Source organism: Camponotus vicinus, unplaced genomic scaffold (assembly GCF_025532165.1).
Source record: "Camponotus vicinus isolate PSW18456_S1 unplaced genomic scaffold, iyCamVici1.0 SCAF_13, whole genome shotgun sequence".
NCBI classification, from domain to species: domain Eukaryota; kingdom Metazoa; phylum Arthropoda; class Insecta; order Hymenoptera; family Formicidae; genus Camponotus; species Camponotus vicinus.
Window position 1 is genome coordinate 2232064 of NW_028141949.1, and position 22034 is coordinate 2254097.

A 22034-nucleotide genomic window follows, 5' to 3' on the forward strand; every position below is an offset into this window, starting at 1 on the left:
AAAAAAGATCTCTTTATATTTGAGATAAAATAAAAATAAAAAATTATGCAAATGAAGGCTGTGCACAAAATTTATGCAATATAAAATTTAATGTAATGATATGAAATAAAAAAATTGTTATAAAAATGCTTGATAATAAGCTAACAAGTATAAATTTTGACACATGCATATATTTCATGAATCATTATATATTACTCCATTTCTCTCTGTGAATGTAGTTAAATATGTAATACACAAAGTACTATATTTGTGTAGAAAGATAAAAGGAAAAGAACATTATCTCAATCTAAAGACTTATAATTGTACAAGCTGAATTTTATATTCATCATTATCATTATTTGTTAATAATTTTGCTACGATATATAATCTCTTATCAAAATGAAGATGTAATTACAGAAATATAGAATAATATTTACAATCATATCTTGATTGTCATAAATACTATATATATATATTTCTTCAAATACTATATATATTTCTACATTTATTTATAGATTGAGACTATTATTATCAATCAATTTTTTTACTTTTAATTATTTGAGAACTACAAAAAAATAATAATGTGATTAACAAATAATAAAATTGCTGTACAATAAATTATATACAATTAAAGCTCACAAACATTTTTGATATCTTATGTGACAAAATGATATTTCTTATGTAATCTCTGATCAAAATGAAAATGTAATTATAGCAATATAAAATAATGTTTATAATCATGTTTTTATTCAAACATTTTAAATATATTTCTATATTTGTTTATAGATTGATTACTACTACCGATCAACTTTTTTACCATATATTTTATTTCATTATTATTTAAAAATTACAAAAAAACCACTAATAGTGATTAACAAATAATGTTGCTATATATACAATAAATTACATACAATTGAAGCTTATCAACAATCTTAATATCAAATATGACAAGATGATATATTTCTTGTATAAACATATATATAATGAATAATGTGTGAGCGCGTATAAAGGCCATTACATGTGAAAAAACGTTCGTAACGGTAAGGCGGTAAGCAAATCGATCAATCTTAAGCAAACAATCTTACAATATAGTAAGAATGTAGCATGTTTGTGATTGATCGGTTTGCTTACAATTATTACAGTTATTAAAACTTTTTCATGTGTAATAGTCTTTTTAAGCAATTTTTTACTTTATTGTTATATTTTCTTACATCTTTATATTTTTTAGTCTGCTTTAATATAAAATTAATTCAAATAATAAATACATATAGTGAGAAGAGAGGTGCAATATTTAAAAGTGAAATTTTCGGCATAGTTACTGTCGAATTATACTATCATTATGTGAAAATTTTAATTTTAGAGTAACCGTATTGGGAGTTGTAATATCAGCAATGTTTATTTCACTATCATCTTTTAAACCCAACTCGATCAGAGTTTTCGACAGATTCTCGCGAGTCTTTTGCTCAATACTAGATACCGTTTGTATATAAAGAGTTTTATTTCTACCGTTTATAATCGCTGTAAGACCGGGACTTTTCATTTGCAAATCTGGCCGTTCGCAAAGAAGTTCTATCAAATCTTGCAGTTTGTATTTTGAATCTTTGATCTCAATCTCTCGCGGTACCTGACTACATGCCAGACAATTTTGTTTTTTCTCTGCTTCATAAGTATATGTATAAACTCCGTCCAAATTGTTGAGTACCTTCATAAGTAAGATATGAATATTTATCACTTTTTATTATCTCATTGAAATCGTTATCGATATCGTTTATCGATATCGAATTATAACACGATTTGTATTGTATTTGAGGCATAAAAAATGATTTTGTTACTAAATTAGTAACTGTAAACCAAATTAATAAGTTTTTACCTATACCAAATTATGTGTTGAGTCTTATTATATATATAATTACCATATAATTATTTAAAGATGCGCTACAACTGGTTGCAAGTTTAAAGGCCTCTGTTGCACAGATAGCGGCGATAACGGCGTTGGTCGATGCCACAGCTGGTATGATATTCTTGATGATACCTTGTACAAGTCTGTATGTTAAACCTTGTATGCCAAACTGTGTCGCTCTTTCGTTTGACTTTTCGTAAATCCAATTTATATGCTGGGGATCGTCTCCATCAATCGCGCAATCGAATGGATTCTCTTTTGGCCATTGAATTACCTTTACATATTCTACACAATGCTCTGGTAAACGTGGAGTGTTGGCTATTGTACATAAAGGATATGTGACCTATGCAAAGCACAAACAAATGTTTTTAATATAAACAAAAAATCCATTGTTAATAATATTAAATCTCGAAATTAAATAAGGAAGATTATATTCACCTGTGGAGGATAGAGATCTAAGGTACATTCAATACATGGATTCATACCAGGCAATATAACTCGAGCGTTTCCCTTAAATCCTTCAGTTCCACCATCTATCAATGGTATGACACTACCTTGCTCCAATGTACCATTTTCATAGACAAGCAAAGATATTAGCATACCATTAAGCCATCTTCTTGCAACAATTGAGTCTAATCCACAGATTATTATGTGAAATTGTTGATAAAATGCTGTATCTTTAGCTTGTATCTCACAATTATGTGCAATTACATTGCAACCAGGTACTCTAGCATTAATAAATTTCGCAGCTACCTCCGCCTTGTAAGATCCAATATCTTTATGACGAAATAAGAATTGTCTGCGTAATATATAAATCATTTTTTTTTAATGAACTTTTTAAAATGAAAAATATTATAAATAAATAATATTTTATTTTATTTTACGGATTATATCAACATATCTTTTATAGAATAAAAACGTAAAAAAAAAACACTGAGAAAAGAAGTATAATAAAATATTGTATTTTCATGAATAAAATCTGAGATATTTTTTGTAGCATAACCTTTCTTACCTGTTGAGGTTAGACAATTCGATAGTATCCATATCAATCACATGGATATGTCTAAATCCCATAAGGGCCAAATTTTTTAATAGCTCGCATCCTAAACCACCAGCACCTACCACGAGCACTTTGCAGCGCTCTAGGAGCATCTGCAGATTTTCGGAAGACGGCTCAAAATCCGGCCGGCAAAATGGACCAGATCTCTCCAATACTTTACGCAAATTGCTCCATCGTCTGTGCGTATAATCAGAACCCATTGTCACAAGATAAATAATCCAATTCGGATAACAATATAAATTTGGGGTTAATGAACCAAGTGTCACTTAAATGTTGGAACACGTCTCCTCTGACTCCTTTCTTGTCTGGGTTTTTTTCTTCTGTTCGGTTTTACTCCTTTAAAAAATATATATATGTATTGCATTTTATAATATCTGTTATTATATCAATTATAGATAATTATACAATTATAAATATATATAGGAACACATACATATGTACATTATACATACATACATAGAACATTTCTTCGCTTTTATGGCCGATTGAATTCCTTTAGGAGCAAAAATCCATAGACTTATGTCATAATATATAAAATACATAGAAGTCTTCAATTTCGAAAAACTATCTACCATAGACTTAAGAGTTAATAGAGAGAGACTCTCCATTAATGCTTAGTGAACCTTTACTTTGGCAGACTCTATTTTCATAAAAATTTCAAATATTTAATTACTTTTACGATTTTAATAATCTTTTGTCATTAACTTACACATATATTTTGAAGCAATTTTTGTAAAAAGTTATTATTTTGGTTAAAAATATATTTCAAGTTTTATACAAGTATAATAACAGATAGCTAAGTTTAAAATATATGTATAAAAAAATAGTAAAATTTCTTGAAAAGAATCTGGTTTTATTTTGTTTTTAGCTAGAAATTATATAGTTAGATTTATTAGCTAGATTTTGATCAAATATTACAGCTATAAAAATCAATTCTCGGTTTGTTTCACTTATCTATAATTACTGCTCATGATTCTCTCAGATTATTATTTTTATAGAAACATAGAGGAAAGTGCATTCTTATTTATACGATTCTTTCTTATTTGTATGTAACAACTTTTTATTCTATGTATTCTAAGATCAAAATATGCGAGTAGAAATTAGTGGAAATTGAAGGGAAAATATAAAAAATCCTTAAAGTTCCACAAAAGAAAATATATAGAAGTTTCACTGTGATTTGCAACACTTAAGAGCTCATTAAAGAAGACATTAGTAATTCCATTTTATTGAGGAAATTTTTCCCTTCCATCTTGTCCCATCTGACTTCCTTAAAGGATCCTCCCAGATTTTCCCATTTTCTTTCTCGAACAAGTTGGCCAGGAAAGAAATCCTTTCGGGGAGAATGAGCAATGGCAACTTGCACCCCCATTTGTGGTTCGCATCGTACAGCTATCATCCTGTAAATATAATTATGTAATCACAAATAACATATTACCAGAAAAATGTTTACATTAAATTGAAGTATATAATAAAATACCTGTCACCGATTGGCGAAGCTAAAATACAACTACTAGCATTTCCGAGAGGTTCTACTGAACCTAGACCAAGATGTGAGCTGTTTGCTAAAAACTGCCAGCCCATGCATTTTGCCAGAGCTTGCACTGCGTTTATTTGATGTTGATAAATCTATATATAAAAAAAATTTTGATATTATTTTATCAATTAAAAAAAAATTATAAAATTTAAAAGTTTTATACTCTTATATCTTATGTCATTTTTAATAAAAAAAGTAAAGAGGATTAACCTGGCAAAAAATTAGATCCCTCAGCTCTTGGGGTTCATAACTCATATGCATGACTCTACCATCGCGACATACGCACTTCAATGATTTTTCACCGACATGAACGATCATTGTCGTCCGACATACGCTATCATATCCATGAGTCAAAATATTAATTTTTACACAGGATTGTGTCGGTGAATTTAATGCGTTCCAGTGTGAAACAATAAGAGGATCTTTCACTTCTTTCGCTATCGTATCTAATACATATTCCGTGCGCAAACGCATGAAAAAATGTTGTGCCTGTTGAATAATCTGTTCTAGTAACGTTTGACTTTTCGTCATTTCTAAAAGCTCGTATTTGTCGGCAGCAGTAGGGCCAGCTAAATATCTGCGTTTACTAGGTCCAAGTGGACCTGAGGCAGGATGAGGAAATGGATGTTGGCTATTTTTATAATGTACTTCACGCAATAGTTGATGTAAAGAGTGTTCCAACACATGATCGTGATCCGTTTTATGCGGTGGTGGAGCAACAGGTTTCTTATCGCTCCCTGTACTGTGGCATAGACCAATTATTAATTGAATTCCGGGAAGTACCTAATATAATAAATGAAATGCTTTATTAAATATATATCACTATCATTTGATTTAAATTAAAAATATAGCATAAGATTTATAGAAATTCTCTATTTTTAATTGTAAAATACATACTGTGGCCATTATCTGGTTTCCAACAACCATGTGAGGTATAGGCGCGCGTAAATGCACGGCTTCCCGTGCCAATTGACTAAATAGTTCTTTGCAAAATAGAACGTTTTGTGCAGCCTCTAATTTTTGTTGCCAATGCATATCGGCATTTGAATTATTAGTATTGCTGTTAAGCAAACTTATATTCGCATTGCATAAATCTTCTTGATCTAAAGAAATTTATACATGCTCATTTTTTGCAACATGTATATTATATACATTGTATAACTGATATAATATATCTTTAGACGAATCTTTTTCTTCTTTCAGTCACATTACCTTTCTGACATAATACTTCAATATAAGCAACACCTTGCAATTCGCTAGGTATGGTCACACGTAAGGCAGACATTTTTGAATTTGAAGAAATATGAGATTGCCCTGACATATTATTACCAGCATTAGGGGATGCTGGCGGACTATTACTATTTTTCTCTTCTTCTTCAGCTTTGGTGACCTCAAACATGCCCATTTGTGTATATTTTGAGCCAGCTAGAATATAAATATAGCATAAGTTTTTAAAACAAATATTAAAATTACAAAAAATAGATACTGACCAGTTCGATAACTAAGATCACCAATAATAGAGTTTGACACTTTCTTCAAACGCCAATTTTGTCGTAATCTTAATAATTCAATATGAAAGTCAGGAGTGGATTTTGTTCTAGCTAATTCAGCTTGACAATTTCGCAGTCTTTCAGCACCCAGCATGAGGACTGCAGATGCTCCTGCCAATGCCTTTTTCCTAGCATATACTTGTATCATAGGTTTTACTTCAACTGGTTCTTGAGGTACTGGATCTAATACCATATAATTTTTTTCTTTTGCTATTGCAAGTACATCAGCCAATACACAAACTTCCGTCAAGGCATTCCTATAAAAAAAAAGTTAAATTCAATTCTTAGATACAACAAATTATTATGTATCTAATTATCAAATTGGAAGAATCCAAGATACAAACAAAATATAACAAACCTTAATTTATTTCTAACACTATCCCAAGGCCATAAAGAAGATTGAAATGAAGTAGAATCTTTCATATCCTCATCGCCTTTTTCACCTTCTAATTGTTCCTTCTTTATCTCCTCACCATTTGTCTTATTGAAGTCAATTTTTTGAGCAATTTTCGCCAAGTTCTCCGACAATGTGAGGGGCCTGTGGCATAATTAATAAATCTAATATATAATGTCATCTAATAATTGTATCCAATTTTTCAATCAAACAGAGGTTAATTACGAAATATATTTATAATGCACACTTAATATCCGATTAAAATTGCATTAATCGAACAATGTTTAACATGCTCTCTATTATTTCCAAAACTGTTACATACGCTTGATAAATTTCTTGGCCATCATAACTGATTTCCTGTATCTGGTTCTCAATCGGCGCCTCTACAGAAATGTTCACGGAATACGCCATTATTGTTTTCGTATGCCCGATGAAAGGAGAAGGGATACGTTCTGATTCCCCACCCGAATGTACTCCGACCATAGACACCTATATATTGCTAGATTGCTAACTTTCCAAAAATCTCAAATTTCATTTTATATACGGATATGTAGTATATAAAGTACGTCTTTCTGCGCATGTGTTTTGATGGCACACATTTGTATTTATATAAATATATATATGTACATAAATATATAAAATATATATGTTATATAAATTTATATTCAAACATATGTTATATAAATTTATTTACAATATAAAATGATTATTGTAATAATTATTATACATAAATTATTATATGTATAAAAATATCTTGCAAATATTTTAAAAGAGGTAATAATATGCACAATATATTTTGTACAAAAATTATTTTTATTGTCATATGAAATATAATGAACTGGATAATAAACTGTTGCAAAATGTGATAAGTTAAAATTAAATGAATTAAATTTCAAGAGATATATAGGTCATAGTAATTATCTTAATCATCAGTGGCTTTTTTTTTATTTATATACATAAATAGACAATTTTTCTCTTGGACTTTAATTTCTTCGTTTCTTCATTTAATCTAGTCAAGGAATTCAATTTTTAAGAGATGTGAATTTATGCACAAATATATATCTTATTTAATGTAATTAAATATTATTAATGTGACATACACGTGCGCGCACGCGCACGCGCACACCACACACACACACACCACACACATACAGATGCATGTAATTACATATATAATTAAATCCTTTTTTTTCTCTTTAGACACACGAGAAAAAATGTACACTTCAATGTCATGCTTCAGATGCAAATGCTGTTTCTGTCTAAAACTTTTTGATAGATTAAGGGATGGACCAATAGTATAACAAAAAAGTTCACTGTTGAAACCTTTAAAAGGTCACTCTACATTAATCGCAAATAGCCAATTGCATGAACGCAAGCGATACTATTATTATGCGAATAATGTAGATCTTTAGAAAGAAAATTTCGCGTCGATACATTTTTTGACATATCCTCAAACTGTTAGCACCACTACAAAATTCATCATTCACTTACAATATTTACCAACAATATTCCATATCTACAATGTTTCGTATAGGCTTAATAATTTGTAAAAAGTATGCTTATTTTTTAAACGCATTTTTACGTATATCATATAATGAAGCAAAGAACAATTTTCTTATAAGACTAGCACGTAAATGGAGAAAATGTTTTTTATTACAATGCTCAAAGATGGAATTATTAGTCAATCATATATTATTAAGTAACTTTTATAAACTCTCAATTTCTTTGGAAATGGAGAATTGAAGTTTGTATCCACCCACCTGCAATTTTGAACGCAAGTGCAGTTGTTATCACTAATACTATGTACGCGGATAAAAGACTGGCTGCATATGCCTGATAACGATTGAGCAAGGTCATACACGAGACAAACAGATGCGTTCCAACTACCCAGATAATGTGTACCCAATTTTTTTTGTCCAGTGCAGAAAAAAAGATGACACCCCAGAATGTATGTAGTAAAATGAAGCACAGTGTGGTGGCAGCTGATATGATGAAGAAGTACTCAGTGCCTTGCCAGAGTCCCATAGTGCCAGGGCCGACTGCATCAGCCAGGACATTAACTAAAGCAAAGGCACCACTCATGAAGCCAAAACCTAAACCACACACATAAGCAAATATGTGTCTGCTATCTGCCACATGCGTTGTTGTAACTTTCTCCAAGCCTCTCTCAGCCTTACGCAGTACCCAGTAAAGCAGGTACCTTTAAAAATATAAAACAATGATAAATCCTATAAATGCATACACACATTTAAAATATATATAATTCTTAAATACACAACTGAATCAACTCAGACATCAGAATGTAAAAATCACCTGAAGCTCTCCTGGAACAATACGGAAAACACCAGTCCAAATGCTAGGTTCTCCTGTAGAGGAACAACAGCGTACCAAAGTACAGATGACAGGAGCAACGAAATAAGCCAGAAAAAGGCGCTGGCGATCAGTATAATTATCCTGATGGGTTCAGCAGCAATGGTAAATGTAAACATTGCGAGTGGCGGGCCAAAAGCCAAGAAGGCGCAACCAAAGAAGTCCATAACAGTCATTTTTCTTTTCTTTTATAGTCACGACGCTGAGTTGTGAATACTTCTGTTACTGATCTCTTTCTCTCGTTAATTTCTCGTCAAATGTATTGGCAAATGCTTACAATTCTAAGAAGCCTTTGTACGGCTGGAATATTCCCTTTTATCGGCATTTATTTTCCCGATAAGATGCGCAGTCTCGAGCTTAACAAATAATTATATTAATTTATTTTAAAAACTATATAAAAATTTATGCATGTTAAAATCACTCACTCTCTTTGTGATAACGAAATTGGTTCGTACATGCCATGTATTGAATATGTTCGAAAATAGCCCTAGTTGCTGCAATATTGCGAGTTGAAGAGACAAGTTTCGCGCATGCGTAAGAACATAAGCACTAGTAGACGTCATCGTGTATATCTCGGAACACCTTGTGCGGTAAACCTAATAAAAAATACTAACAAGTCAGCCAATCAGACTACGCATTGAAGATTAAAGATTGGAATTTTGACTAATCAGAATAAAGAGAACTAGTTTCTTTATCCTGATTGGTTACATTTAAATCTTAAATGTATAGTCTCTATTAGGGACTCTGGACAATTGTGTTCGATGATGTTTTCCGCGCATGCGCACAAAAATCTTGTCCGTAGAGATTTGTCCCTGCAATTCGCAACCGGGTTATTGCCCATAAATATGATAAAATACATAGATGGGAACTTTTCTACAGTAGAGACATCTGTGGTATGCGTCAATTGTTCGGAATCAATGGCCGCATTCAGCGGACTCAACAATTGGGCAACATTACTAGATTTTCCGATGTAATTTGACGTTGATTGGGTCGGAACTGAAAGTAGAAACCAATCACGTTCGATTGCTACTTAACGGTTGAGTCCGCTGAATGCGGCCAATGAATTGGGGAGAGTTTGATCACGTGACGATTGACCACAGCCAATTATATCGACCTGTGCCTAGGGTAGCCAGCAAGGATTGACCAATCAGAGAATCCTATTTTGAATTGGCCAATTTGCGACGTGGACAATCGGCCACCCAGTGAATTGAAGGAACAAACGCGCGCATGCGTGACAGCGCAAGTGCAAGACATTATTTTTCAGTCACGTACATATTTCGCTACAATAAAGATTGCTATTCCTCACAGGAAAAGGTAGGAAATATTAAATATAGTAAGAAGATAGAAATATAGTGGTAAGAGGAGGAGATTTCTATCAAATGAATAATGTTAAATTTTATATATTATGATAAACGGATCTATTATAATTTATTGCGTCTGCAGTCGAAAAAATATGCAAATATTGACATTTGTTACTAAGATGAGGAAAATTACAAAAATCCTTTATTAGTATTATAATAAATTACAACAATTATAGATATACTATATACTATAATTATTTAAGGGATTACTTAAGATTTAATTATAAATTATTATATCAAATATTTAATACTGAATTAAATTATGATATTAATAATGTAAATTTTATAGTAAAAAATAAATATTTAATATTTTAACTGAAAACATTAAATTACATATAAAAAGACAAAAAATTGAATAATATATAATTTTATATTTTAAAACGCGTATAATTGAAAGTGATTAAGTCTTCTTGTTCATGGCAGTCTGTAAGAAGTTTCTAGAAAAACTAAATTACAGACTAATAACACAATCCCTTAAAACACCTTCTTTCTAAATAAATATAATTATTAAATTTATTTATGTAAAAAATAAAAAAAACAATATATATTAAAAAACTTACGTTTATATAATATATTAATATAAATATTACAACGTAAAATAATATGTAATTGTGAAACAATAAGTTGTACAATATTTAATAAATAAAGATAAAAATTTAATAAAATGAAATATGAAGATATTAAACAAAAAATTATATTATAATTTTGATTTAGAATAATCTTTCCGAAAGTTACTCTTTTCTACATATCTTATTATTTGTCAAAATTTAAAAAATACAATTACACTTTTAATAATATATATGCAGAATTAAGAAAGTATATAATAAAAAAAAGAAATATATATACATAATATATACGAGAAAAAGTATCCAAAAATAATATTAATTTATGTACAAAAAAGTTAACAGCTTATTAAAAAAATTAAGTCTTCATTTTCTATTAGTAAGCGTCTTCGTCACATTTTGCCTAGATCTCCTTTATCATGTCGAATTTTTTCTTTTTCAGCTGCAGTGACTTTGCACTCGCCGTGTGCATAAAATCTACCGTCTTTCTGCGGGGCCTCAATTAGCGCGCTCTTGCTTTTCGCCTCTCTCTCTCTTTCTCTCCTTCCGTCTCTCTCTTCACATTCTCGCTGCCTCGCGCTCACGCGAAACTGCGAACGGAAGAAACGCGAGAGTGCATCGTGCATGATTCAGTTTGACCTGCGTCATTCGCGCTCGCGCGTGTCCCTACGACTTTCGTGTGTGCGTGCACTCTTATCGAGGTAATAGCTCTTCGCTCTGGTACTTCAAGGTTATCAAGCACAAACAGTAATTATTCGGAAGAAGAATAATGTGGGCCGGCCAAGACGATACGCAAAAATTCCAGACCAGGTGAGTTTTTTTTGCTCGCATGAATGCGTACACTCGCGTGCCAACTTTTACGGTTGTCCGTCGATTTTCTCTCTTTCTCTTAACAATTGTTCGATGATCCGATAGCTTTGACTTTCTCCTTATTGAGATCCACGATCGGTTTGACGACTTGGTGTAATATACGGATAGACACGTGTAAGATTTTGTGTCTGGCATTTTATTTGAGTCGAATTCGTTCTTGAAAAATATTATTTCAGAAATACCTGAGAGCTTTTTACTAATCATAAAGTGATTTTTAGATAAGGATTTAATAACATTTTGAAAAACATTGAGCAGTTGTTACGCGTTATATCTAGATTTAAAGAGAGGGGTTAACGGAAAAGTGTAGCAAAAAGTGTTTCCTGAAATCAGGCGCTTTAAGAAGCGTGACTCATCAGATCGAACGAACTGTCAGCCCCGAAATATCGGGTCAACGACCCGAGGGTCGATGTTTGCTTCGACATTTATTCGGTGATATTTTTTTTTAAATGAAAGAATTAAATTTCTTTCATGAGACAGTATCTTGTGCGATATTTCAAGGCGAGGAATAAACGAGATTATAATTAATTAAATGAAATGTATATTATACACCGGGTCTCGAATTTCGAAATAGCGCGTAAAATCCCCTTCCACACATGCTAGATGCACGTGAGTAACATGAGGAAGGGTAGGTATGCACGAATGCAAAAACGGGTATCTGTTTCTCAGTGATGTACCAGGAAATAATGAACGACATATTGCTACGGCCCTGAATTTCTAAATTATATCTATATTTTTACAATTTATATTATATTATATACTATATTTTATTACAATTTATATTATTACAATATTATTATTACAATTATAATTATATTTTTTTCTTCAACTTTTTAAATAAATGCGCTAATGAGCTTGGGGATGCATTATATTTTGAACTATAATAATTTCGCGATTCCAAGCACGTGAAAATTATGTATATGCTTATTAATTACTTATAATGTATAAATTTCGACTAACATTACATATTTGATAGATGCATTGCATATTGTACTTATTTGAAGTTTCTCATTAGATTTAATTTAACCATTACGATTTTTTTTACATATTTACAATCATATTTCAATATCCAAGATCTTATTCTCTCGAAATCTGAGGTAAATTTTTTAATGATATATAAGAATTTGATTAAAATAATTTGAATAAAATAAACTTTTTTTTGCTTAACATTAAAAAAATGTAAAAAAAGTTTTATATTTAAATCTGATAAAAAGAGAGAAATATTTTTTTTTCTTCTATTATTTCTTAAAAAGAGGATTATTTCTTAAAAATTACTGCGGTAAAAGAGACTCCGGATATGATATTCAGGCGATTATATGATCTCTCTCTCTCTCATGCTTACATTTAATTAAAGTTCGTAATTATTTCAGCAAAGCGCCATTTTCTTCTATTCCGTTATCTTAATTAATAATGGAAATATATTATATTCCGTTATCTCATTTAATAATGGAACTATATCATCTATGTATATTAATGTAATTCCCGTTAATTTTATAATTAGTAAACCTCATTGAGGCGATATTTTTTTTATCCGTTGACGTCGAAAGATTTGTCAGATATCGTATCAGCGATTACTAAAGAATTACTTATCTTAATTTGTGCGTAATTATCACCTTTTCGGCACTGATGCGTATACCTTTATATACGATCCATCGCGTTAAATGCTACGTTGTATATGTGTGTGTAATATACACATGTATGTGTTCGGACAAAGAAACGCGAAGTAAAAGGCCGGAATCACGCTTCGGCATGCGTGGCGTTTTCGCGAATTCCTCCTTCGTCCAAGACTCTTGGCGAACCTACACGAGCACGATAACGGAAATTATTCTATACATAGGTACATCCTTGTATCAAGAGACATATAAGTGTCTCGTGCCATGTGCAACGACTTTACATATAATAAATAGCTCAGGTTCGTATCTATACCTTGCTGCGAAAACCTTAGATTATTTCGTTGCTAAGAGTTAGATTAATCGTTTTTTGAGTGAAAATATAATTTAAAAAAAACGAAAAATATACTTTTGTTTTTTATATCGTATCTGAAATTTTTCTCAAAATTGTTTTTGGTCGATTTATATGATTTTTCAAAAAGTAATCGATCGATACACACTTCAATTTTTTTGTACAGATAAAATACATATAAAATATTTTTATTTCTAGTCTGAATCAAGATTATTACTGATATGTTTTATAACAAATTAATTTGTTATAATTGCAAAGCCAAGTTTTTGACGAAAAATCGATATTTTTTAAAATTGCATTATTCTAACAATTTACAATAATTTTCTTTTATTTTGATTATTACATTTATAATTATTCATAATTATTCGTTTTTTAATTTTTTTAAATTTTTAAAATTTTTTTATATCAAATGAATATTACTAGAATCATACATGTTATCCAGAGCACGATACATATATCTTTAAAATACTTTCTTCAAAATTATAAAACGTGAAAAATAATTAACATCTAGCTACATCAAAATTTGTGGAGATCTATTTATATATTTTAAATATGAATAAATATGTATGTGTAAACTTTACACACTAATAAGTATGCATGTGTGTGTGTATACATACAATTAATATTTTTAAAATTTATTAATTAAATCATTTTCTCATCGATTTGTACTGCGCGACATGTATCGAACGTTTAAATAACTATTTCATATATTTCGTTAGTGTTTCGCTCATTCATCTATAGCGATAAGACACTAAGAAATATTCTTGGGATCCGATTGCATGAAGGACCTGTTGACGCCATCAACTCCGGCATCGGCATCGGCGTCTCTTCGTCGATCAGCTATTAATCGTCCGTTGCAAAATTGGATGATTATTTTTCCGTCGATCGATATTGACGCAAGATCGTTCTTCTATGACGCAATTTACGAGCGCATTCGATTGCTTAATACTTTTTCGCTCCACTGAAGCATTACGAAGGCCGCCTTTGGACCGATTGCTTCCGGTGATATTTTAGAACAACGGTATTCATAGATTGTCACTATCTCAAGATTTGACATTCTTGTTTTGCGTTTTTATTTATCGCTGCGCAACATATTTATAGGGGCAGTTTTTATATCTTGTTCGAAGATTCTTTAAGTTTAATTAAATTACTTGTTTTCTTTTATAATATCTGCATAATATATAATTACACACAAACGTGTGTATGCACGTGTATGCATATGTATATATATATATATATATATATATGTATTTTAAATAACTAATTGAATGATATATTAATAAGAACTAATAATAAATTTAAAGATTTTAAAGATTTCTTAAGATTTAAAGAAAAAAATTTAAATTTAAAAATGTAATATATATGTGATTCTAGTGATTTGAAAAAATATCAATGACTTCAAATTTTCTTCTAAAAATAATAAAAATGATTTTGAATTAAATACATTATTATAACATTTGCTTCTTCTTAAACCGTTTCATACTTTTTCTCTCTTGATGAAAGATCTTGGAAGATCTCTCTTGTACTATTAAAAACGGCGGAGATATTTTAATTGGTTATGTAGATGCAATTACGTTTTATATCTCGATATTTCTTTTCAGAAAAATAGTTGTTATTATGAATTATATATTTGTTTGCTATAAATATGTAAAAATATATTCAGAAATGTTCGTAAGCAAAAAAATTTTAATTTCAAATTTTTTATTGGTGTATTTCTTTTCTAGGATTAATAGTCTTCGACATAGTACATTTTATTCAAAAAACATTGCTTTTCTTATACCAGATTACATAGTACAGTATAATCGCAAAAGTAAAATATAGTAGAGGTCTAGCATCTATCTAATATTAGCTCGCTGTCTTTTATTTTCATAGGCTTTTGCATTTCTTTTGCCGTGTGATGCATTTATTCTGGGTATGTCGTATGTATGTACACCGTTCTGTACAGCTGCTCGAAATGAAAACCGAATATAACCGTGATGAGAGAAAAAAGCGAAAGAATTTAGCCTTGCATTTTAATTATATATAGATTATATATTTATGTATAATTAAAACTTTATAATTAGTAATTTTATTATATTTATTCAGAAAAAAATTATTGTACTATTAATTACTAAGATTTATTAATTTATTAATTAATAATTTATTAATTTATTAATTTATTAATTTTATTAACTTATCAATTTAATTAATAACTTATTACAATTTCGTTTGTGTCTTTGCATATTGGAAATTGTAATTTATTTGTAATTATTGTATTATTTCGATTTTTAGAGTTCATGTCAAAACACATTTTAAAGAAATGTCAAAACATATTTTAAAATATTATAATCTATTTTTTAAAAAGTTCAATTTTTTTAAAAATGAAACGTTATTTATTATATATATATATATATATATATATATATATATATTTTATATATTTTATTCATAAATATTTTAAGTATCTCAAAATAAAACCTTAAATATTTTATGTATGCGTTTTTATACATTAATTAGACTGAATCACTATCGAGATGAAATGAAAGAAACGAGCAATATATACATATAAATAATTTATAAATTACTTACATATCTTGTTCCATTCGTCGCTCGATGCTTTTCTCCTCTTCCTGTCTTGTCCATTTTTTGTTGATTCCTCATAGCACTTGCACTCACTCGCGAAAACACGATTAATTACGATTAATCGAACGCGGGACATTTTACACGGCACTCCCGATCGCAGAATGATTACACGACGTACGCATTTTATTACAATAATAAGAGAACAACACTGGAAAAGTGCGATTACTTGACATTTCTAGAAGATCAAAATCATGCATTATTCCTGATGACAATACTATTTCTATAATATATGCACAATAATATAAATCGTAAGATCGAAAAATTAAAATAATGAAAAGTCATGATATAACAATCATTTTACTAATAATTAAGCATGTCAGGAAAATTTGAGAAGCCTGAGGCGAAATATATTTGACTCTAAACATTATTAAAAAAATAATTATTATTCGTAAAGATCGATAATCGAAGAAATTTATAATTAATCATAAATTTATAATTTTCATCCCTTTCAATTTTTTCGTGCAATAATGAATGACCGCGCTTCGATAAAAATTTATGGTCGTGATAGAGTTCCATGTCGTTCATCTAAATTTAATTAATTATTAATTGTAATAAACATAGCGAATTTTGTTCCGATACATTTTATAGTCGCGTTAGGAAAATAATTCGATAATATACGGAGCGTTTTGTGTCATTATTTCACTGCTCGAGTGTCGCCGTGCGAGTGATAATAAGATCGCTACGTCATCAAGGTCATGATAACAATGTGTATTGTTAATTCTTCGCCGAAATATTTTACTACGACATATATACATGTATATATGCAGAATTTTAAATTATATACGTTAATTACGTATTAAATAATTAATATATCACGGAACTTTTTGTTACGCTAATTCGATCCTGCGATTCAATTATTTGTGCGTTTTCAATTCGAATTATATCTAGTCGAAATGTTGAACAATAAAACATCGAATATCCTTGACTCTAGCGTAGATAAAAAAATAATTATTGCTCGCAATAAAATGATAATTTATGATTTTGATTCCTGTGTTGCTTCGATTCTTATTTAATTAAATAAATAAAAATCACGCTTCGAAATACTTCGAGCTTCGAGACGTATTGTCGCAGATGATTTATGAAAGTTAATTACTTATTAATCATATTAATATCAAATTGTTTTTCGATATTTATCGCGATTGCGTTTAGAAAATGAATTCAACGCACCACTATTTTCCTGCTCGAGGTCGTCACGCGAATGATAATAGAAACTAAGCACGTAAACATTAGCATGTATGTCACAAAGATTAATAAAAAAATAGTAATAACACGGTATTCGGTCTTTGTCATACGATGTTTACGTGTCGCGACCCTGTTATTCACGCGACGATTGTCGAACAGACAAGTAGTGGTGCGAGACGCCCCCGTTAAATTTCTTTTATAAACGCGATCGCAATCAATATCGGGAAATTATTTGCTATGATAATATAATTAATAAGTAATTAACTTTTATAAATAATATGTAACTATATATATCGCGACGATAGTTCTTGAGGCGCATATTTCGAATAATTTATTCGCTTAATTAAGTAAGAATTGTAGTGACAAAAAAATTCAAAGCAATAAATTATTTTTTTAATGGTATTTAAAGTCAAAATTATTTTGTCTGATTCTTTATTCGCTTTTTCAACGATTTTATAACGATCTACGATGAATTATTAGTAACATGTCCGACCTTGGCCGCGTAAACAATAGTACGCTAATGTTCACGTGTCACGGCCTTGTTATCATACGCACGTCGACATTTGAACAATAAAGTAGTGATATGAAAATGTTTCGTATATTCACTCTTGTAATAAAATGCGTACCTCGTGTAATTGTTCCGCGATCGGGAGTGCCGTGTAAAATGTCCTGCGTATTCGATTAATCGTAATTAATCTTGTTTTCGCGAGTGAGTGCAAGTGCTACAAGGAAACAATAAAAGATGGCTAAAATAGGAAGAAGAGATCTGGAAAAGCATTGGACAACATACGAAGCAATGAGAAAATTATGTAAGTAATTTTTTATAAATTATATATGTACCATTTATACATTATTTTCAAAATAAACATATTGCTTGTTTTTTTTTCTTTGATAGTTCATTTAAATTTATAATTATTTTATAATATAACGCATATATTATTATATATATTCGATAATTATGCAATTTACAATATTATAAATATCTGTTTAAAAACAAAAGAATTGCGCGATTATAATTAATTTTAATCAAAATCAATTATTTCGGCCTCATACAAATTACAGAAAAGATCTGTAAATTAATTGATTATATTTGCACTTAATTTGCGTTTGATTTTTGCGTTTATAAGAGTCATACTCGCGTGACACGATACATCGGTGATATCCTGATTTTTCTGACCTAAATAATCGTAGACTGCGGAACTAAATAATCCACGTGGATTCGATCGATAACCAATAATCATAGTCGTTTCGATTTTCGAATCCAATAGAAAACTCGGATTTCGACGTCTCGCGAAACATCATGTTTTATCGATGTTCCAGATTTTCTTCTCGTATCCTTTCGTCATCTTATCTCTAATTCCTAAAGGCTTGTTCGAGCGAACATTGTTCGGTTTTCTCGAATTCGAAACGCAGATAAAAATAAAAATGTATCAATGTTTGTTTGCACAAGTTTTAGCCATTTAAATATCGCATATCACACCGAAAATGTGAAATAACATTTATTTACATATCCACCTGATCATTGAATTTTTTATCGCGTACAAGTGATTTTTTTTTATGTCGCAATTTATATTTACTTACATAAATTTATTCATACATTTTAGTTGCTCACATACGGAATTATAATATCGATGAGTTTCGAGCATGTTCTACGAGCTTGGAAAATAAGTGTATACATGTCACTTATATCCTTTTAATTTTCAATAATAAGATAACATTTTATCATCAATAATAATAAGATTAATAATAAAATAACGTAATAATAAGATAACGTTTTGGTGGACGTATATTAATATTAATCCACTGGCAATTTTTATTTTATATCTCTATAAAACATTCTATATCTTTTAAAAAAATGTTTTAATTTGAGGATTTTTGTAAAAAATATTTATATATTCACATAAATAGGTATAACTTGTAAATGATGCAACATCTGAGATATATTGCTCATTAAATCTTTATCATATATTTTCTGAAGCATTATACGGAAGCAATATATACAAACAAGTGTATAATATGAAAGTTATTGCCGAACGTAATTTTAAAACGCTAATGTATTTATATAAGCATGTTTTAATGTTATTAAAACTATAATGAAGAATTTAATTTGTGATATATCATAGAAATAAAATAAAGATGAATAAATCCACATATTAATACGCATTTTAGATAAATGAATTTATGCATTAACACGCATTTTAGATAAATGAATTTATGCATTAACACGCATTTTGGATAAATAAATCTACGTATTAATGCGCATTTTAGATAAATATACCCATTAATATGTATTTTATTCGCAGAATTACAATTTAATTTCCTTAATTATTAGCATGTACATTATTGCCACGTTTACAACTTGAATAACTTTCTATTATCAAGTTTATATCGATTATGTTTAAAATTTCATATAGAATATCCTCAGTTAAAAATAGGGCACAAATTATGTTTGCAATCACTTCTCATTTTAATAGTTATTCAAATACTTAGAATTATTATAATTCATTTAAAATTGTATATATATAATATTATATTACATCAAATATAAATAATTATATTTTTATATAAATAATTTAATAATTTATAAAATATTTTACAATAGTATATTAATGAAGGAAAGGAAGGAAGGTTTTTTTGTGATTCATATATTATGGCATTCCATTCTATTAATCATCACCACTTGAAGTACAAGAGATTTGTGTATTTTAATAATGATATGATAAAAACGGTAACAAATACCGCGTGACAATTGATTTGTTATCGCCTCGAAATATATTCTACATTTTGTAATATAATTTTTGGCTGAATATTTTCTCTCTTTTTGTATTTCAAAATAATTTCGACTATTGAGGTAACATCATATAAAGTTTAACACGTTCATTTAAATAATATAATTTATTTTAGTTTGAGATGAAAATTTTATTTGTATATTTATTTAATATTATCATTTTAAGCCAATTTCTTTCATATTTCAAGAAAATATTTTTTTTTAAATTTGAGTTTTTTTAAATTGTAATTTATTAAATAATACATGGCAAAGAAATAATAAATCGCGTGCGCGTTTTGTAATATTCTAGTAATCACACAAAAAAATTGTGTGCAGCAAGTGTGCAATCTCACGTTTCTTAACAAAATAGCGGCTTAAATTTATACGATTATATTCGATTTATTACGATTGTAAATGTTTACTTTACCGTGGTATACTATCATAGAGAAAATTTTTGAAGTAAATGTTTCGTTTCTAAAACATATTAAGATAGAAAACGAATAAGGAAAGAATTTCTCGATTTAAAAATTAAAAGTCATTATTTATTTCTCGATTTAAAAGTCATTAATAAGACTTTCTCGGTATAATTAGCGGGTTTCTTGCGACATAAATAGGTCGTGTTTATTCAGTGAAAAAAAACTTTTGTGTCAAATTTTAATTTGCGAACTTTTTCTCAAAAATGAGTGTAAATTTGCGCACGAAGCGTGGAAATTCGAATAATTCTGTACAATTTGGCTGGCATGTGCGTAAAATTCGGTCCATTAAATCGGATGTACGCGTATCGGAGCATGATAGAATTACCAAACAGAGTGAATCGTCGGCGGTAACTTGATGCGTTTATCATCCACGTCACAAAGGGACGACGGCAATTTAATCACTCAATTAGAAAGAGCGTTTTAGAACCGAAAAAAATCTCCTAAGGACGTCCCGTCGTGACGCGTGGACCGATCAACCCTCTCGGTCTTCCGCTGAAGCGCAGCAGTGAAACCCTCGTAAAACAGACTACGGAAGCCATATTCGCGTTTCGTGTTTCATCATTTACAGTTTATCCTCTTTGTGAGAAACCAGCTTGCCAGCAGTTTAAAAATGGACTCGCATAAAACTATAGTCATAAAATAAAATTTTGTAGTCATATAATAATGTATGATGAAGTAAAAAATGTCGCATACCTTTCCGTAATTAAGGGAATTTTTAAATACGAAAGTATAGAGAGATACGAGACATTTTGTTGCGTATTATCGTGTTATAAAGTAGCAATATGCAATTATATCTACTTGCGTTGCATAATATTTTAAACTATATTTTCTACGGGATAAAGATCAATAGGTAGAGAATCAAATAATAACTATTAGGACAGTTCTATATATTTAATCTTATAGTGGATATATTTAGGATGTTATTTTTATTATATTAATTTTTATTAATTGTGAATACGATCGTATAAGACTATAATTAATAATGGCTTAAGAATATTTTCCATAATTTTGAAATATCTTTATTTTAAATTATTATTCGATATGATTATCGATATTTGAATTTGTTGAGCTTATCTGTATCTCGGTTGTTTATGTCTAATATATCGATAAATGCAATTTTTGATCATATTTATAAACTTCGCACGTAATATTAAAAGTTTTACATATAATATGAAAACTTTCCACATCAATCTTTATTGTCATTGTATGAGTGAGATTCGTATGATATTTATTAAATATTTAAAAGTTCGACATCTGTTATGTATATGAAATATATATCATTCAGACAATTTAATTTACTTTACAAAAAATGTATATTTGCCGAATAACATTCAAAAATAAAATATAAATTTTAAAAATAAACTAATAAATTTAAAAATATAAATTATATATAAAATTTGAAAGTATAGAATTGTCAAATATAAATTTTAGATTTTTAATATGAATA

General features: G+C 29.3%; 4 protein-coding genes across 7 annotated transcripts in view; 1 reads left to right on the forward strand and 3 right to left on the reverse strand.

The window, feature by feature from the left end:
• Nucleotides 1–783: 783 nt before the first annotated feature.
• On the reverse strand, nucleotides 784–3538 carry Uba3 (Ubiquitin-like activating enzyme 3). Of its 2 annotated transcripts, none has more exons than XM_083087110.1 (5): nucleotides 3396–3538; nucleotides 2892–3275; nucleotides 2318–2678; nucleotides 1893–2222; nucleotides 784–1681 (listed from the first exon to the last, which is right to left on the reverse strand). In XM_083087110.1, exons 2-5 carry the CDS (start codon nucleotides 3137–3139, stop codon nucleotides 1295–1297), a joined length of 1326 nt encoding a protein of 441 aa, XP_082943236.1. In that variant the 5' UTR covers nucleotides 3140–3275; nucleotides 3396–3538; the 3' UTR covers nucleotides 784–1294. The 2 variants fall into 2 exon arrangements, with proteins under 2 accessions (XP_082943236.1, XP_082943237.1); XM_083087111.1 differs by lacking the exon at nucleotides 3396–3538 and adding an exon at nucleotides 3373–3390.
• A 535-nt stretch (nucleotides 3539–4073) lies between these two features.
• Nucleotides 4074–6960, reverse strand: Med17 (mediator complex subunit 17). Its single transcript, XM_083087109.1, has 8 exons — nucleotides 6740–6960; nucleotides 6382–6561; nucleotides 5964–6280; nucleotides 5686–5898; nucleotides 5371–5576; nucleotides 4684–5256; nucleotides 4417–4565; nucleotides 4074–4336 (listed from the first exon to the last, which is right to left on the reverse strand). The coding sequence occupies exons 1-8, from the start codon at nucleotides 6898–6900 to the stop codon at nucleotides 4126–4128; spliced, it is 2010 nt and encodes a 669-aa protein (XP_082943235.1). The 5' UTR covers nucleotides 6901–6960; the 3' UTR covers nucleotides 4074–4125.
• A 386-nt stretch (nucleotides 6961–7346) lies between these two features.
• Nucleotides 7347–9349, reverse strand: Aph-1 (gamma-secretase subunit Aph-1). 3 transcript variants are annotated; one of them, XM_083087115.1, is made up of 4 exons: nucleotides 9213–9349; nucleotides 9065–9143; nucleotides 8731–8989; nucleotides 7347–8617 (listed from the first exon to the last, which is right to left on the reverse strand). In XM_083087115.1, exons 3-4 carry the CDS (start codon nucleotides 8961–8963, stop codon nucleotides 8134–8136), a joined length of 717 nt encoding a protein of 238 aa, XP_082943241.1. In that variant the 5' UTR covers nucleotides 8964–8989; nucleotides 9065–9143; nucleotides 9213–9349; the 3' UTR covers nucleotides 7347–8133. The 3 variants fall into 3 exon arrangements, with proteins under 3 accessions (XP_082943241.1, XP_082943240.1, XP_082943242.1); XM_083087114.1 differs by having other exon boundaries at nucleotides 8731–9143; XM_083087116.1 differs by lacking the exon at nucleotides 9213–9349 and having other exon boundaries at nucleotides 9065–9206.
• A 652-nt stretch (nucleotides 9350–10001) lies between these two features.
• Jupiter (microtubule-associated protein Jupiter) overlaps nucleotides 10002–22034 on the forward strand; it is a 29266-nt gene continuing 17233 nt past the window's right edge. The window contains exons 1-2 of the mRNA XM_083087120.1: nucleotides 10002–10101; nucleotides 11154–11521. Coding sequence (XP_082943246.1) covers nucleotides 11481–11521 — 41 coding nt within the window. The 5' untranslated portion in view covers nucleotides 10002–10101; nucleotides 11154–11480. The remainder of the gene's footprint in view (nucleotides 10102–11153; nucleotides 11522–22034) is intronic.

Excerpts from the sequence above, each read along its gene's own strand:
- Uba3 (XM_083087110.1), bottom strand. The coding sequence starts at position 3,139 with ATGGGTTCTGATTATACGCACAGACGATGGAGCAATTTGCGTAAAGTA. Across the intron at positions 2,679-2,891 it reads GAATTGTCTAACCTCAACAG|ACAATTCTTATTTCGTCATA; the intron begins GTAAGAAAGGTT and ends TATATTACGCAG. Across the intron at positions 1,682-1,892 it reads CATCTTTAAATAATTATATG|GTACTCAACAATTTGGACGG; the intron begins GTAATTATATAT and ends TTACTTATGAAG.
- Med17 (XM_083087109.1), bottom strand. The coding sequence starts at position 6,900 with ATGGTCGGAGTACATTCGGGTGGGGAATCAGAACGTATCCCTTCTCCT. Across the intron at positions 6,562-6,739 it reads GGCCAAGAAATTTATCAAGC|GCCCCTCACATTGTCGGAGA; the intron begins GTATGTAACAGT and ends ATTATGCCACAG. Across the intron at positions 4,337-4,416 it reads GCTTCGCCAATCGGTGACAG|GATGATAGCTGTACGATGCG; the intron begins GTATTTTATTAT and ends TTATATTTACAG.
- Aph-1 (XM_083087115.1), bottom strand. The coding sequence starts at position 8,963 with ATGACTGTTATGGACTTCTTTGGTTGCGCCTTCTTGGCTTTTGGCCCG. Across the intron at positions 8,618-8,730 it reads TTGTTCCAGGAGAGCTTCAG|GTACCTGCTTTACTGGGTAC; the intron begins GTGATTTTTACA and ends ATATTTTTAAAG.